This window comes from Desmodus rotundus, chromosome 2 (genome assembly GCF_022682495.2).
Source record: "Desmodus rotundus isolate HL8 chromosome 2, HLdesRot8A.1, whole genome shotgun sequence".
Classification (NCBI taxonomy): domain Eukaryota; kingdom Metazoa; phylum Chordata; class Mammalia; order Chiroptera; family Phyllostomidae; genus Desmodus; species Desmodus rotundus.
This window is the reverse complement of record NC_071388.1, coordinates 153,748,010-153,766,688: the sequence shown is the minus strand read 5'-3', so window position 1 is coordinate 153,766,688 and position 18,679 is coordinate 153,748,010. Positions and strand designations below refer to the sequence as shown.

Below are 18,679 nucleotides of genomic sequence, written 5' to 3'. Positions count from 1 at the left end.
TCTTACTCTATTTGACTCTCTTTGTCAGTAATATGGGAATGACACAAACTTTACAGGACTGTAGGAAGACTAGATGAGAATTTATGTAGTAAGTGTTAAAGTATCAAGGACTTAACATTTAACAAAAGTTAACTATTGTTTTTATTATTTCTAATACTAAATTAAATCTTGGTCCTCCTCTACTTTTCCAGTCAACAAACATTTATTGGGTGCCAACTATGTCACCAATATTGTAGTAAGTGCCAGAAAAACAATCATGACTAAGAGAGGCACATTCCGTGTCCTTCATGAGCTTTCCCTGACTCCCTCACTGGAGCCATCCTAAACTAAGACCTACTAATTGAGGATAGATAGACAGGCACATGTAATGATAGAATTATTGCCCTATTGATGAAGGACTCCTCTAGTTTATAATTTATTCCTAAAAAGATCTCTTCCAACTACCTCATTAATTCCATCCTTCTTTCTAATTCCCCTGCCCTAGCCACAAATGATTTCTGGTGTAAAATGTTTTGGGAAAAGCATCACTACTATAGCAGGATCCAGTTCTGTCATCTCCCTCTACTACATGGTTACCCTGGACTCTGTTTTATTCTCTATTGTGTTAAGACATCCTAAGGAGACTATCTTATTCCTTCTCAAATTTTTAACCTAAGCTACTTTTGGCTACTGAAGAAATCTAGTATCACTAAGTAGCACTTGAGAAGGGGAATTTTAGTGGTTTTCTCAGGGACAGAAAGGAGGGTAAACAGAGGTTGATTTATATTTATTTGTCTATTAAGCTGTGGTTAGAGAAAAGCGATCAGGTTGTATTTCATAGGTTGGGGACCATGATTAATATTTTACTTATCACAACATTTTGCTCATTTTTATCTTCCTGGATCCTCTTTCTTAGATCAGGTTATTGCCCTGTTAATCTGAAAGCACCTGGATCCTAAGCCTTAGAATCTTAGGGGCATGACTACGTCTAGACTGTTGGATTCTCTGCCGGGGTTCATTTCTGGTTTTGCACTAAAGCTTGTTGGCTCAGGTCTAGTGAAGTTTATTTTTAAAGACCAACCGGCTGTCAGACAATTATCATCTCTCAAGGATAAGATGCAGATTGTAAAATCTAAGTCCACTTGACATGGATACTTTATCTGCCAATCTGTTTTCACTTGACTGTTCTTTTTCTTATTTCCCCTGGTCTTTCCAGTTTATTCTTTCTCCTCTCACCCCTTAAATGTAGCTATTTCTCTGGTTTAATTATATAATGTAGGTGAACTCTAATGTACCCTGACACTGGATCTCCAATTTTCATCTCTAGCATAGAATTTCTCTCTGATTTTCTCTCCCATGTATCTTTTTTGCATATGGGAACTCATCTTGAAAATCCCGCTAGCACCTCAAATTTGTCATATCCAAAATTAAAAAAAATTATGTCTCCAATTCCCACCCCAAATCAGTTCTTCCTGTATTCCCTGACTTTGTTAATGTCCTCACTGACCTGTCTGCCTCCCCTTCTTCCCTTTCTCTCACCAAGACCTACTTGATATTACTTATAGGACTCGTTTGAATCAGTCTTTTCCATCCTTAGTGCTTTTTTCATTTTTTGGTATCCATCAATTTTATTGGCAATGAGGAAACTGATTTTTCTAAAGCATAAATATGATTATGATCCTTCCTTAAAATCACCCAGTTATTTCCTTTTAATCTATTTTAGATTAGATTAGCCAGGACATAATCGGGTAGATTCCAAATTTACTTTGTTAATTTGTCTTTAACTGACCTCCCAGTCTCACCTCCTACCATTCATACCTCTGCCCTCCACTTCTGTGGTCCTCAGGATTGACCACAATCTGAGGCTTTTCTTGCTTTTATGCCTTTGCATCAGCCATTCCCTTTCTGTCCTCTCTCTCATCCACCTGCCTAAAATTTGCCTAACTTTCAAGACTCTGCTCAGCGATGCTGTCTCTGGGAAATGTTCCCTAACATTTCTTGTTACCCTCTGTGTTGCTTTCTTAGTTTCCTGTCATAGCACATACGGTGCTGCTTTTCTGCCTAGAAATGTCACACTATTTGTTGCTCCTTAAAGGTAAGAGGTATCTATAATTTTATAGTCTCATGTTAACAAAACAATTGACACATAAGAAATTACATGATAATTGTGTGGTTCTCAAACTCCTTATATTATGTCTTCAAACAATGCAAAAAGTACAGAGGAGGGCATTTTAATCTTTACATCAGGCTCTTAAAGCCACCAAAGTTCAGAAATATTGGCATCTCATTTTTATGGGCAAAATAAATCGTAATTGAGGTATTCTCTGGAGCCAGTGTCCATTCCATACCAGAGAAAAATATAGAGCAGTCCGATTAGAAATAGTATATAGAATTAAGTATGCATGTTCTGCCATCTTTGTTTATTCAGGTTAAAATTTCTTGCTAAAGGCCAGAGACTCTATCTTAGAACTTGGTTTGCCTATTTTAAATTTAGTGATAACTTTGGAAGAGAAACTGAATAAAGTGTCAAAGTTAGTTTTCACTTCTGTAAGTGACATTTTCCTTAAAATATGCTTGGGAGGGCAGGCTTTTAAGGGAAGACAGGTCTAACTCTTTACCCCTACAAATTGCATGGTATGTAGTTGTGTATTAAAACCCTTCACATTACATTTTTTAAGCATCATGAAGAAAATCAACCCTCATTGTGATTCAGCCTGTTATCAATGTCCTCCCCTGCCCCCTTTCCTTTTGCTCCTGGGGGCCCATATTAGTGTTTAGTAAACATGTTGCTCTGTTCTTAAGGTCAATAGTAAGCAGTACTTTATCAGGCCAAATATTGCTTTTATAACTTGACCCCTCTTGCCTCTTTAGAGATACTACAAGTAAAGCTTAATGTCATTTTTCTTTGCTATTAGATTTTGTATTTGAATGATATATTTTTATATTTGAAAATGGCTATTTTGTAACAACAGATGCTCTTAATTTTCTAGTCTTTATTGGTTCTGTCAGAATTCACAAGTACTATCAGTTCAGCAAATCTGGGAGAATTCCAGCTTACTTGTTGGAGATGCTGCTTTTTAATATTAATTGGTTTAGTTGGAGTAAAGGTTCATAGGTTACAGACAAACTTCATAAAGTGTCGGGGGGGCTTTAACGCACCCCCCCGGTTCTGCCACGGATGAAGAAAAAGACTACCAAGACATGATCTGCTTGGGGAGGAAAGGTGGCCAATCTCTCAGAGGAGAAGGGCCTTGAGCTTTTCCCTTCATGGGCTTTTATTAGGTTCATTCGCATAGGAATGCTGATAAAGCTCATCAATCACTGTCAGCCAGTAAGGATTAAACAATACAGGATTTACAGAGAATGTCAAGGGCTTAGTCTGAGCCAATCAGCTAGAGGGCCATAAAACTTTAAGCGCCAGACTCAAGTCTGGACTCTTATCTTTTAAGCTGAGGGTACAGATTAAGTAGGCTTCACAGGAATGTACTATTTTCCTTAGGCCTGATTCCCCAGGGAATCCACCCTTTCCCAGCACAGGACTGCACTGCCCTCTGTTACTGCTTCAGGCTCAAGTCAGACAGGGAAGTAAAGCAGCCAAGAGATTAGGAGACTTCTTGCAGACAGAATGAGGACTCAGGCTATTTCAAAGCCAAGGGGTGAGGGTCCATCACCCCCTTTTGCCACAGCCCCCCCCCCCCAGTCCTTCCCTGCGAGCTTATCCCTGGTGACCAGAGCCTGTCTTAGGTTGATCCTCCCTTGAGGATTCTTACCCGTCATTGGCTAACTGGCCAAGCTCAGGGCCAAGCAGGGTGAAGTGGTCAGAGGTGGCACTTCTTCCAGGGAGATAAGCTTTGTCTCCTTAGTGGCTTATGGTCCCAACTCTGACTCAGCCTTAATCATGGGGTGTTACAGCCTCTGAAACCAGGCAGGGCGGTTCCCAACAATAAAGTAAAAAGCAATATTTCGAATGAATGGCTGGTAGTACCTGTCAGTATACTTTTGTTTTCTTACAAATTTCTGCTTTCTTTGTAATCGGTTTAATGAAGTCCTTTGGCTCCGTGATGATTGAGTTAAGATACCTGCTTTCTAGACTCAAAATATACTTATAAAAATACTTTTATGCATATTATATAATAGCTGTTTGCCAGAGTTAAGGGAAGTAGCCATTTACTGGAGATGAATCCCTACTACTTTATAGTCCTAGTAGACTGTAATTAATTATAGCAATTGTGGTCTTCCAAAAGTGTAATTTCCCTGAGGGCAAGATATCTTTGTATTTTTGTTAACAATAAGAGTATGTTTGTAGCTTCTTTTCATTTGTTGGTTGAATGAATGAATGGAACCATGCTGATAGGAATGAAAACCTACTAATGTCATCTATCATTTCTGTTTATAGGCATTACCATTTAATGAAATCTTCTTGCCAGCAAATCTATGATAAACAATATAAGTAGAAGAGGAAACTATAACTGTTATTTGTCAAGTGACAAGCTTTCAATGTCAGAATGGCTCACCTAAAGCGGCTAGTGAAATTACATCTTAAAAGACATTACCATAAAAAGTTCTGGAAGCTTGGTGCAGTAATTTTTTTCTTCATAATATTTTTGATTTTAATGCAAAGAGAAGTAAGTGTTCAATATTCCAAAGAGGAATCGAGGATGGAAAGAAACGTGAAAAACAAAAACAAGATGTTTGATTTAATGTTAGAAGCTGTAAACAATATTAAAGATGCAATGCCAAAAATGCAAATAGGAGCACCAGTCAGGCAAAACATTGATGCTGGTGAGAGACCCTGTTTACAAGGATATTATACGGCAGCAGAACTGAAACCCATTCTTGACCGCCCACCTCAGGATTCTAACGCACCTGGTGCTTCTGGTAAAGCATTCAAGACAATCAGTCTAAGTATTGAAGAGCAGAAGGAAAAAGAACGGGGAGAAGCAAAACACTGTTTCAACGCTTTTGCAAGTGACAGGATTTCTTTACACCGAGATCTTGGACCAGATACTCGACCTCCTGAGTATGTGGAAGAATATTCATTGTCTCCTCTTTATCATTAGGGTTTGCACGGGAGGGCCTTTAGCTAAGGAAATTGCTTGTTCTTTAGGTACTCTAAGGGAAAAAAAAAATCAATTACCATTTATTTAATCAGCTTAATTATTTTTGGTTTATTTTTATTGACATCAAATAATATATGTATTCTTGGTGAGGCATTGTAAATGTGAAAAGTTACTGCCTTAGAAATTAGAAAATTGAATTCTATATCTGACATCTATGGAATTGCAAGTAACTTCTTTATTCTGAAATGCTTTAGTTTTCTCATCAGTTAAGGAAGAAATATGGGGAAATTTTTATGGGAAATGTAGGAGATGGAGGAGTATATGACTATAGAACAGAAATGCTAAAAAAAAAGTGCCAAGATTTTGGATCTGTTAGATAACAATATTTTATGAATTAAGTGACAGACTTTGTGGTTATTCTTCATGCTATAATTATATTTCAGAATGGCCCTGTGTCTTGTAACATTTCTTTAAAGGGACAATATTATTATTACTAATTCAAATATGATTCTCCAGAGTTTTGTTGAATAAGTCCTGTATTACAAAGTTGTCTCCTTTTAGCTTCTGAGAGGCCAGCATTGCTTTTTACTGTCATTTGTTTACATGTTTATTTCAAGAATACAGTATTTTGATTAAGATTTCCCCCAGCTTCTACTGTGCTGGCTGTTTGTCCTTTGTTAACCATTTTGTTATCTTTGAGGCAGTGCTCAAGTGCTCTGTTTGAACGGAAACAGCTAACATGAATTTCTAGCACTTTCAAACCATCTGTTGATTTGTTAAAAGTTCAAGACAGACGAACTGTAAGCAGACTATGCCTACATATTTTGATTTCTGGTTATAATAAAATTATTTGGATGTGAACCTGAAGAAAGGAACCTTGTTAGATTTAGGTCTATTGCTTCACTCTTATTTTTCTAGATTTATGATCTGATTATAAAACGTGCTTCAGCTGGGAGTCCCTCAATGTTGAAGTTATGTAGATTAGATTTTTGCTGATGTATTCTCATCTGTGTCATTCATGGTTAAGTTGCTTATAATTCTTAAATGAATGTGTAAATCAACAAATGGACATCTACAAAGTATTCTAGCTGTTACAACAGGGTACATTTTTTGTTTTGTTTTTTTTTTACATTAGTAGGTTAAAACACAGTATTGCACATTACTGATTTGGGGAGAGGTCTTGGCTGAGAAACAGTTCACATCACAAATGAAGAAGCATGATGTTTATTCTTTGACATGACAATCAGTGTCAGCTCAAGATAAGCTTTTGTTTCTCCCAATATAACATTATAAAACTGTAGGAATATTCAATAATGTTAATTATCAAGTAAGTGAGAAATAACTAAGCACTTTTTTTTCTTTTTTGGATAAGCATGGATATCCACAACTGTGAAGAGTTGGTGAAGATTTAATACTTTCTTACTTTATTTAAAATTTTTTTTTATTGTTGTTCAATTACAGTTATCCCTATTGTTCTCCCATTGCTCTCCCCTGCCCTGCCCACCCCCTCCCTTCCACATTCACTCCTTCCCCACCCCACCCCCCCATTGTTCTTGTCTGTAGGTCCTTTATATACACGTTCTTCAACTTGACACTTCCCTTTCTTTCCCTATTATCTCCCTGTTCCCTTCCCTCTGGTCACTGTCTGTTCTTTATCTCCATGTTATATTTTGCTCACATGTTTATTTTGTTGATTAAGTTGATAGGTGAGATCATATGGTATTTGTTTCCTGGCTTATTTCACTTAGCATAATACACTCCAGTTCCATCCATGCTGTCCTGAAGGGAATAAGCTCCTTCTTTCTTTCTGCTACATAGTATTTCATTGTGTAAATATACCACAGTTTTTTGATCCACTCATTTACTGATGGGCATTTAAGCTGTTTCCAGCTATTATAAATAATGCTGCTATGAAATATTGTCTTACTTTAAATTTAACCTCTTTCAGCAAAAAACACATTTTCTGAAGAATTCCTAATCTTGCTCACTAGAAATTTAGATCCAGTTTCTCCCAAAGCCAGGTGGTCATGTGACTGATTAACTACTTTTCTATATGCCAGATTTTTTAAGTGGTTTGGAAATATGCACTCACTTTGATAAGTTATTTAATTTCGCTATTTTACATGACTTGTGAAACAGTTTTTAAAGCATAAGTTTAACATCAAAATTGTTTCAGGATAAATGAAAGTGAGGTTTATGAAATCATATTATGAAATTTTACTACCACTTGCATTAATGATATTACATGACACTTTTACTTGATATTAGTGTTTATCAGTTAAGCAAATAAATCCTAGCTTAAACTGAGGGAAAGTGTTGTAAGATAAAAATGATAACATTTTATTGGTGTTTCTGTGAAGTTTTAGACTGTAAATCTTCAAAACCTTTTTGTAATTATTGATTAATAGTATATTAGTCACATGGTAAACAAATGTAGGGAAACATTTTTTTAAATTCTGAAAATCTCTCCCGCAAATGTTTATAAGACAAATCGTTAAGATTACCTCTTTTCTTAAAAAAAGAAAATACTATAATATGGAGTTGTTCATAATTTTTTACTTATAGTTTATGTTGGTTATACACCTTTAAAGATTCAAACTTATATTTAGTCATTTGTCGCTATGTAATTAAGAGTACATAAGAATAGGTAGTTTCACTTTGGACATTATTTTTAATTTGTAGTCTTTCCAAAATTCAATTTAGAATAAACCATTTGCTTTCATCTACCAATGAGCTGGAATGTGATTATTTGTTTCTGATTCTGAATATATATTACACTTTGAAATAACAAAGTGCTAGAGAGCAAAATCACTTCCACCTGGTCACTTACTCTTTTTTCTACTCACTTGTGTTGACACCCTCTCAATACTCCATTCCCAGTCTAATTCCTTTTACAGCACCACAAATATTCCACTCTAAAGACCTCGTCTCAGAAAAGAATCTGAAACACATCTGTATTGAGATCTGTATATAAAAGTAATTAATGAGAATTTATAGGCTATCTCTTGTTTAAGACAGGAGTCCCAGGCTTCTGGTACCATATAGGAGGCTCTGGTTTTCCCATGGGCCCTGGCAGAGCCACTGAAGTGTTCTGGGCCCTTATCTCCACGAGTGAATGATTTACTTTCTTCTCTTTGGATTAGAACAGCACTGTTTGATTGTTCACACACTTATTTATAAGTGCCTTTTGACTCGATGGGAAAATTTTGTAATCTGTTGTCTGAAATTATACAACCACTTATGGTTTTCAAGTGAACTTAAAGATAAACTTTTTTTGTTTATTTATGTTTACCATAGACCACACATGTTTTATGTTCCAAGTTCACTCTGTTTGGTTTTACAATGTTTTGAAGCCCTCTCCTACACATTATTTCATTTGACTGTCACCCTAACTCGGTAAGGCCAGGAGGCTGTGGTCAGCTCTAGTCTCAAAGCCTGGAGGCTATACAGGTTCACCCATACCCCAATGCCTTATATGAAGATTATTTTCACTAAGGAAGTGAACTGAGATGCCATTGATTATACTACTGTTATCAAAATGAATTAAAGATCAATCTATAACTGATGTTTATAGCTAATGAGTAGCAAAGTGCCATTAATCAGTAATCAGTTATAAACAACTAGACCTTGTGCCTATCAATGTTTTATGTGGCAACAGAGACACAAGACCGTTCTTTTTTTTAAGATTCTATGTACCCATTTTTAGAGAGGGGAAGGAAAGGAGAAAGTGAGGGAGAGAAATCTCAATGTGTGGTTGCCTCCCATATTCCCCCCACTGGGAACATGGCCCACAACCCAGGCATGTGCCCCAAGTGGGAATTGAACCAGCGACCCCTGGCCCACAGGCCAGCACACAATCCACTGAGCCACACCTGCCAGGGCTAGAGGAACAGGACTTTTAACATGGATTTAGGATTTTATTTTAGATTTCTAAATATTTTTTAAAGAAATATTTAAAATGCTAAATCTCATTTAATTAAACAATAGCCTGGATTATTGAAGCAAAATCTTTAAAAGAATGGATATAGCATATGGCAGAAACTTAAGTTTTGCTGAATGAAGAAAATTATAAGAAAATAGGTTTATAGTAAGTTGTATTTTCCCTTTTGGTTCAAATACAGATTAAGTAAATTTATTAAATAAACTTGAAAAATATTACACACTTAGGAAAGTATCAAATTTAAGATAATCTATACAAAGATGAATATTCATTTAATAAAATGGCAGTTTTAAAAGTTTTAAATGAGAAAAATGTATGATTTCTACAAAGAAGGAGAAACACTTGGTTTTCATTTGACCAATTACAAGAATTTGCCATTTTTACAGGTTGTCTCACGTGTACATTATTTTCCTTATTTAAAATGTTACTTGTGTTTAAAATTGTATTGTGGAGAATGTTTACAATAGTATGTTCTAATCCTTGACATATAATCCATATCAGTGGACATGATCTCTGGGTGAGTGGTCTGCTTGTAAAATATTTTGTTTTGATCTACTGAAATTTATATAGCATTAAGATCATCTTATATAGTTGAAAAAACAAACACTATTCATTATCATTTCTACAGTGAATAAAGTTAAATAATAATTGTGGTAATGGTATAGCTGAAATAAAGTAGTAAACTTTATAATTGTTCTTTGCCTTTTTCTAGATGTATTGAACAAAAATTTAAGCGCTGTCCTCCTCTGCCTACCACCAGTGTCATCATCGTTTTTCATAATGAAGCGTGGTCCACGCTGCTGAGGACTGTCTACAGTGTGCTCTATTCTTCGCCCGCCATACTGCTGAAGGAAGTCATTTTGGTGGATGATGCTAGTGTAGATGGTAAGAAAGCACATGCAAATTAGGTTGTTTCCCAAATCCATATGGTGTTGTTTAAAGTCTATTTAGTTATACTGTACTTTCTGAATACCATTTCAGAGCTTGAATGTAATAGCTTGGATGGTATATATAGTAGATGAAAGTAGAATTGAGAGTATTCAAATTTGCATATTTTACTCTTCAGTAATGTATGAAACATCATTATTCATAACTTTGTAGCCCTTGATGTAACACTTTTATTGTAATGCACAGTAGTTAAGAGCACAGACATGAGCCTCAACCCAGGCTGCCTTGTTGTGAATTCCAGCTCTAGTCCTAACCAGTTATGTGATGTGGGTAAGTTATTTAACCCCCCTATGCTTCAGTTTCACTATCTGTACAATGGGGAAAATGCCACATTTCATCAAATTAATTGTATAATATGTCATTAGTTTATAAACCACTAGTATAAAAAGCTCTCACCACTAATTAAACTAAGATGCCATTGATTATAAGAATTATTCAATTGTGCAGCTTAGAACTGAGGAAATCCATAAATAGCACATAATTCCTAGGGTTGTTTTGAAGACTAGATAAGTTAATGTAAATAATATGTAATTAATAATATAAATGAGTAGTTAAAAACCACTAATTGGTCACCACATCCTGTTTTATTTTGGCTCTTAAATTTTCCAATATTGCTACAAAGTTAGCCAAATTCTGTAATGCATTGCCACTTAAAATCACAAGTCCAGAAGAAGTTACTAAATTACACATTTTAAATTGGAATCACAAGGTTAATCTGACAAGTACAGCAGTTTCTGTACACCAATTTTCAAACATTACAAGCATTTTAAATACCAAACACATATAGTTTTGTAATCATTGAAATAATGATTATTCCTGAATGAACCCAACTTTGGAGTCAGATTCCTTAAGGTCAAACTCTAGCTCCAACACTAATTAGCTGTTTACTCATCTGTAAAATTGGGTTGATATTCTTTCATTGAATCCAAAGCAACGTCTGTGGTCAGATAAACCATTACTTTATGTACTATGAGGAAAAAAAAAAGATATTGCATATTAAGTGACATGTTATCAATTGTATCTTGAGACTTCAGAAATGGGAATAAGTGAATAAAGCATGAAATTATTAACCTATTTATTTCTAATATACAATTTATTTAAATATTTCTATATATAATTCTAAACATTCCTATGGTTTGAAAATAAAAGCTTTTGAGGGAATTGAAGACATGTTCTCAAGTTAAATTAGTATCTAGGTAGAATACGGTTGCTTATCACAGGGAGATTTTTGACCTGGATGTGAGACATACTCCCCAAATGGGGAAGTCTTATAATTCATGTCCCCTACACTTCTTGTAGATCTCTGATCTGACCTTAATCCTCTTACCCAGGCTGCTTTACCACTCAATTGTAATCAGCTAATTTATTTACTGCTTGATCAGTCCGCAGAATTTAAAGTGACATCTGATTAACTTCTGTATACCTCATATGTTTTACCTTAAAAAAAAAAGCTTTGTCTTAGATATTTTTCCCTCTTTGGTTTCTTAAACTTTGTTCTCAGAGATGAATTTATTTTACTTGATTTTTCAAGTAGTGAGAAAATAGGGGTACAGTAAGGCAGTTACTTTTTGTAAGCCTTTAGTTGAAGGAAACTTCATTATTTAATTGCACAAAGAAAATTAATAGAATTAAAGGAAATAAGAATGGATATCAGAAAGTGATATCCATTCATATTTTTCTTGTTTTAATCATTTTAATATTTTCCTTTTTTAATCACTATCTAAATAAATATAGAATGTTTATCTAGTTATACCCATGTCAGAAATCCAGTTTTGAAACCTAATATTGTTATATAATGTCATTATTAACTCATTTCTGTTACCTTTAAAACTTTATTTTTTAATGACAGTTATAGGCTAGATGCATTTTACTTAACCATTTACCTTTATTCACCTTATATTACTGTACATCTCAGTGCAATGAATATCATTGTACTTCTGTTGTTTTTCTTCTTTTGAATTATATCTTTGGATAGGTTAGAAGTAGACCTACTTGATCAAAAGGGTCTGAATATTTTTATAATTTTTATAGCAATTAACAATAGATTTGGAACAGTTCTCTTGGCGAGGGCTGTCTTTGCATACTGGTGTAGTGTGGTTCAATGAACCAGTCAAAGAGCTGTCTAATGAAAACCCATGGTGGAAAATCTGTGGCTACTTGTCTTAAGAAGTTGTTCAGTAGAAACCACAGTCCCTGATTTCAGCCAGCTTAGAGAAAAGCAGCATAAAAATGGGGATAATCAAGTAACAGACATATGTTAAATACCAATGACCGCAAAACAGAAGGTAGTCAACATTTACGGAGCATAGGCCCTGTCTAAAAGTCTTTAGTAATCTCTCATTTTATCCTTCCAACAACCCCCTGTGAGAGTCAATCCTATCATCCCCATTTTATAGATAGGGAAACTGAGTTACAAAAAGGTAAACTAACATGCCCAAAGTCACACAGCTAAAAGTAATGGTGCTATAAATTGAATCCAGGAGGTCTGATTTCATAGCTTTGTGTTCTTAAGCTCACAAAATCGGGGTGTAGATGGGGACTAAATTTAGGGGTCAGGTAAGAATTCATAGGAAGTTTGAAAGACGTGGGTAAATAAAAATGTCTTAAATTCCAACAATTTATTGGGCCATTTTTTGAAGGAATCTGTAGTGACTCCATTTTTTAAAAAATCCACAGTAATACCTTTGAAATGTATTTATAAGTTTCTATTTTACAAGTCTATCATTAAAGCAGAAATGTCCATAATTATATTTTTAAGACAAATTGCAATCCTGCTTGTTGTCTTCAGAACATTAATTCTGAGGTACTTAGAAGATGTTTAAAAAGTTAATTTATTACTCTGAGGTAACAATATTTAGGTTTGTTTTTCCTCAAAAATTGTTCCTTGACTCTTACTTCCTTTATGGATGTTTAAGTTTTGAATAAGCAACTCTCTTATCTGCACCACCGAAGAACTAAAAAAACATATAATCACACATGAAGCCATCTGCATTTGCTTCTGAAATCTGGCAGAAAGAAGCAAACCTCTACCATAGGACATTTATGTTCTCAATATTCCCTAATCTTTTTGAGGCTATTCTATGGGCCCAAGAAGCCCACTGAAAGAACTGCATTATATATTCAACAAGAAGTCAAAATTTAGTGATGAAGAGCAGGCTTAAGAAATTGTTTAAAAATATGAACACTTGATGAACTTGATTAATGTTTTACCTACTGTCTTAACTCTTGCTTATAATATATCTCATCCAAAATGGAATATTGAATATCTTAAATTATATATCTATTATTAAAATTTTGCCTGTTTTTAGCTTCATTCCTCATTTATATGCTCTGTTATTCTTTAATATTTTTACTGGAAAAAATTCTGTGTCAAGAGACTCTAGAGCTTTCAAAAATTTCTGCTGATTCTGTAGAAATATTCCCAAATTGCTGTAGCACTGGACTTTCTTATGTACTTTTTGCTCAACATTTTGGTCTTAAGTTATTTTGACCAATGCCTAAGTATGAGAGAATCCTTTTGATATTTGGCATTTTTCTTAAATTTTCCAAAAAATCAATAACAATTTAAAAAAGCATCAGATATCTTTTTGGCCAAGTTTAGTTTCTTTACTCCCTTAGTTATTTTCTCTAAATAAATCTTCTGAACTCCTGGCTTTCATTCCATTTGAAGTCTCTCATTTTGCCCCAAATTATTGATATGGCATATATAGAATATGTGTTACAATGTTATATTTAACAGTTATTCAGAAGTTAAGATTTGTCATATATAGCGCTTTTTTTCAGTTAAGAGTTAAAGATATAATTTTCATCTTAATGGAAGAATGTGTATAACTGTTAAGATTGTCAATGTAGAGATATTACTGCCCTGTGGTTTCTTTATTAGCTTTCGTGTCACATGAAAAGAAACTTAAGAAGAGTGAATCCTGATTTGTTTTTTCTTACAGAGTACTTACATGATAAACTAGAGGAATATGTAAAGCAATTTTCTATAGTAAAAATAGTCAGACAAAGAGAGAGAAAAGGCCTGATCACTGCACGGTTGCTAGGAGCAACAGTAGCAACAGCTGAAACGCTCACATTTTTAGATGCTCACTGTAAGTATAAATGTGCAGACATAGTTGTAACATTTTTCCTCCCCCAACCCCCTAATTTAAAAGGTAAGGAAGCTTTTTCTTTAGATGCCTAGTTGCATTTTCTTTAACATTGTTTTCAACTGGTGAGTATAGGAATGACAGCCCAAGCAGATTACATCTCTGCCTAGACCCTTCCTTTCACTTATGCAAATTTCTTACCTTCTTTGTGATCCATGCCCCTCAGCTTTAAGGTCTTCCAGTGACCAGCTTCCCAAGTGAGTTATCCTTGCCTGGGATTTTTTTTTTTTTTCAGATGCTCATTCTGTTAAAAAAAGAAAAAGAAGAAAAAAGAAAACAAAAGTGTGGTAGTGTTCTTTTTTTCTTGTTCTTGATTCCTACACTTTAAAACAAGTGAAAGGTTTGTTTGTTTAAATGTAGTCAACCTTATCATTAAACTTTGTCCCTGTACTAACAGTTTTAAGTTGCATATTTCATTTCTTCCCCCTCCCCCAAATATTCACACATTCCCCCTCCCAACTTCTGGTATCTCTCCCATGAAGATTGTTGGCTTTTGTTGCTGCTGGGATTTTTTTTCCTTTCTACTTTAATGGGTTATTTTTTCCAGTTTCAATGATTTAAAATAAAGTATTTGGAAGGTGTTTTAGAGTCAATGTTTAATATACACATTAGATATTACTAAAATGTCCCTTTGTCCCTTGAGCTGTAAGTTTGGTGAGTGTTAACTTTTTGTATGAGTGTTTAGCTTTGAATTTGCCAGCCCTTGGTTGTGTTTGACCCAGCAAATGGTATCAAGCTTACACTAATTCTCACAGTAGGGCTTTTGAATTTTCTGGGGTCTCTTTAGAACTAACACATCCAGTATTCTTTTACTACCAGCCACTTAAAAAATGAAGAGAAGTAGAAGGTAATCCAAGAGAGGTGATTTTAAAAGGAAATGGTCCATTCTCCAGTGTTCTTTCTCTTGGTCCAAAGTTACAGGAACGTCAGACTGGGCATTCTTCCCCTCCAGACAAATGTATTTGATGTTTCTCCTGGACCATGACTGCCGAACTCCCCTTGATGGGAGCCCTGAGTAGGATTGCACACGCCGGCATCTCCTGAACTCTGTTTTGTGAGACAGCCCGGCCTGGGACCCGGGCCCAGATTTTCACAGCATTCCTTTGCTCTACTTTACATTAAGGCTGGTACAGCTTTGCACGGTCCTTTCCCAACTGCTAAAACCAGAATATTCTCACTCCTTAACTTACTTTCTCCTAAGATCCCGTCAGAGAAATGAAAATTTTGATTACTATTTTTTGCTCAGGGAGACCAGTTTAAGTAAGTCAGAACCCATTTGGGGCTAGGTGGTATAGATCAGCAAAAAGTTATTTTTGACTGATGGCCCATTAGAAAGAGAAACACCTCATCTGAAACTTAAATACACCAGTATCATTTTGCTGCCTTTTAAAGGTGAAAAACAGATCATCATCCGTAGGAAAGTTCTCCTAACAATGCTGAATCTTGCTTTACTTTTTAAAAGCTTACCCTAATTTCCTCACAAGAAACCTTAAAGAAATCTCCCCATTTATAAATGTTCAGAACACAAATGACTTCGTTCTCGTTTCTCTGTAAACCTACTTCCCCCAAACAAAAGAGAAACCCTGAGTATTTTCAACAAATTAATGAGAATTGTGTTCCTTCTAGGTGAGTGTTTCTATGGTTGGTTAGAACCTTTGTTGGCCAGAATAGCTGAGAACTACACGGCCGTTGTGAGTCCCGATATTGCATCCATAGATATGAATACATTTGAATTCAACAAGCCTTCTCCTTATGGAATTAACCACAACCGCGGAAATTTTGACTGGAGCCTTTCATTTGGCTGGGAAGCACTTCCTGATCATGAGAGGCAAAGAAGGAAGGATGAAACCTACCCAATTAAGTAAGATGATTGCTCACAAAGTCTTGTATATATAGTTCAATTATTTGAATATGTGTGTGTGCTTTGCTGTTTACAGTATTGTCTGCATGGTAAGTCACCCTAACAAAATAAAGAATACACACATTCTATATGTAGGGAATAGAGAATTCATGTATTTCTGTACTTACATATAATGTTACTGAGGAAGAAGTAGAATTAGGTGAGCTCTTATGCCTCCTTCGTAATTATTACTTGAGAATCTTTAAGCTTGGTTAGAAGATACCTAATAATTTTAGTCCGTTGGGAAAGGATACTTAAAGTAACCCCTCCCCAACTTGACTTTAAAGATAGAATTTTCAGTTTTTATTAATCTATGTAAGAGCTTTGAAATTGGGATCTCTCTTTGATATGTTTGTAAATTTGATTCAATTTCTCTTTAAATATGTTATTTTTTCTTATTTGGTTTTGATAATAAAGTTGGACAATGGATTATTTTTCAGAACACCCACATTTGCAGGAGGTCTTTTTTCCATATCAAAAGAATACTTTGAATATATTGGAACATATGATGAAGAAATGGAAATCTGGGGCGGTGAAAATATAGAAATGTCTTTCAGAGTAAGTTTATAAACATTGCATACATGTTAAACAATGACATATATTTTATTCTAATGGGCAGATACAGATTACCATGGATATATGCTGTCTTTAGTTTTTGTGCTCTCTAAAATTAAGTTGCTAGAAATTTTAGCATAGGATGTTTCTTTTTAAAATGTAATTTAATATATTTATTCATGGCTGCCAATGTAACAAGAAGAATCAGTTAAATGCCTGTGTCCAGGCAATAACACCAATTAATGCACTTGCAGCTACTGGATTCCAGCCAAGATAAATATAATTAAATCTAGTGCTTCAGGAAATAAGTTGATTATCAAGGGAGTCAGAATGAAAGAAAAAAACACATTTATGTATATTTTTAAAGGACATAGAACTCAACTCTTTGGATTATATGAGGTTTTCTTTTTCCCCTCCCTATACTTATGAAAAGTTAATATGAGAAACAAAACAAAGGCTTTGGATGGTCTCCCCATGTACTTACTTGATTTTATGAATTCATTGGCTGTAATGACTTTGTCATTCATTTTTTATCCCCTAGGCAGGAATGTAGTGGAAAAATAACTGAACTAGGAGTTAGAAGATTTAAGTTTTGGCTCAGAATCCATCACATAATGGCAGTGACGATCTTAGCCAAGTTTGGACTGCTTAAAGCCAGGGATCTTGTTTTATTCATTTAAAGTATTCCCAGTCCCTAACACATGTTAGATCTCAAGCAGTTTGTTGACTTGAACATATTACTGAGTTTTCTCATTTGTTTAAAAGAGAGTAAAAAAAGGGAGAATACAATCACTTGCCCTAGTACTAGCACATACTATTAAATATGACTTTATTTTAGATGTTTTGCTTAGTGATTATTTGTGGCAGAGTCGATTGTCAAGATATTTAACTGAATAGGTATTGATTTAATGATTTGCCATTTTATTTAGAGTTAATACAGGGAAGTTTTTTTGACTATCTCTACATACTTATGAGTTTTTTGTTTTTTGTTTTTTTTTTTACAAGGACCAAATACTTTATAAGTTTAATAGATTTTACTTTGGTAATAATGACTGTCTGGAATTGTGTTCTTGCCTAAAATTTGAATAAACAAGGGATAAATAGAGTGTGGGTTCACTTAACAACTGCTACTTCATCCCATGGAAGACTGTGTTCAAGTGAAGTAACAAGTTGCATAAGAAGATGGAAGTCAAATGCAGAAAGGCCTTTGGCTCTTCTGCGTATATGAGAGAGTTTGCATAATTATTTGAAAAAAATTTGGGATTCATTTTTAGAAAGATCTGAAACTAGTATTTTGTTAAATTTCTAAAAATATGCTTTTGTCAACTTTAACATACCATTTAATAAAATTGTTCTTTATATTTAAGAACTTGAGCTGTGACGTTGTGATAAACCTCTTTTCAATATTTTGTGTTTATTAATGTCTTAAAGGTGAACTTAAAGCAACACTTTGATTTTCCTAAAATACTGTAAATTTAAACAAATATCATTAATTGTCAGGTATGGCAATGTGGTGGGCAGTTGGAGATTATGCCTTGCTCTGTTGTTGGACATGTTTTTCGCAGCAAAAGCCCTCATACCTTTCCAAAAGGCACTCAGGTGATTGCTCGCAACCAAGTTCGCCTTGCAGAAGTCTGGATGGATGAATACAAGGAAATATTTTATAGGAGAAACACAGATGCAGCAAAAATTGTTAAACAAGTAAGTTAAATAATTAAATTACAATACAAATCCACTCCCAAGTTCACGTGTTCTTTTACTTATTTGAGTCAACTCAAGTACAAAATTTTTTAAATATAACCTTTATTGTATATTTTCAATTACCATTTAATCCCCTTATAACCCCCTCCTGCCAGTAATCACCACACTGTTGTCCATGTCCATGAGTCTTTTTTTCTTTTTGCTCCATCCCTCCACTTCCTCATGCACCCCCACCCCCACTACTAGCTGTCATCCTGCTCTCCATCTATGAGTCTGTTCCCATTTTCATTGTTAGTTCAGTTTGTTCACTAGATTCCACCTATGAGTGAAATCATATGGTATTTGTGTTTCCCTGACTGGCCTATTTCACTTAGCATAATGTTCTCCAGGTCCATCCATATAGTCACAAAGGGTAAAACTTTCTTCTTTTTTACAGCCGAGTAGT

At 34.7% G+C, this 18,679-nt stretch overlaps 1 protein-coding gene across 2 annotated transcripts in view; it reads left to right on the top strand.

Annotated features, from left to right (window-relative positions):
• GALNT3 (polypeptide N-acetylgalactosaminyltransferase 3) overlaps positions 1-18,679 on the top strand; it is a 61,556-nt gene that overhangs the window by 24,588 nt on the left and 18,289 nt on the right. For both annotated transcript variants that reach the window (XM_045187351.3, XM_024579868.4), the window contains exons 2-7: positions 4,376-4,999; positions 9,692-9,864; positions 13,872-14,021; positions 15,705-15,939; positions 16,419-16,536; positions 18,034-18,234. In XM_045187351.3, coding sequence (XP_045043286.1) covers positions 4,485-4,999; positions 9,692-9,864; positions 13,872-14,021; positions 15,705-15,939; positions 16,419-16,536; positions 18,034-18,234 — 1,392 coding nt within the window. In that variant the 5' untranslated portion in view covers positions 4,376-4,484. The remainder of the gene's footprint in view (positions 1-4,375; positions 5,000-9,691; positions 9,865-13,871; positions 14,022-15,704; positions 15,940-16,418; positions 16,537-18,033; positions 18,235-18,679) is intronic.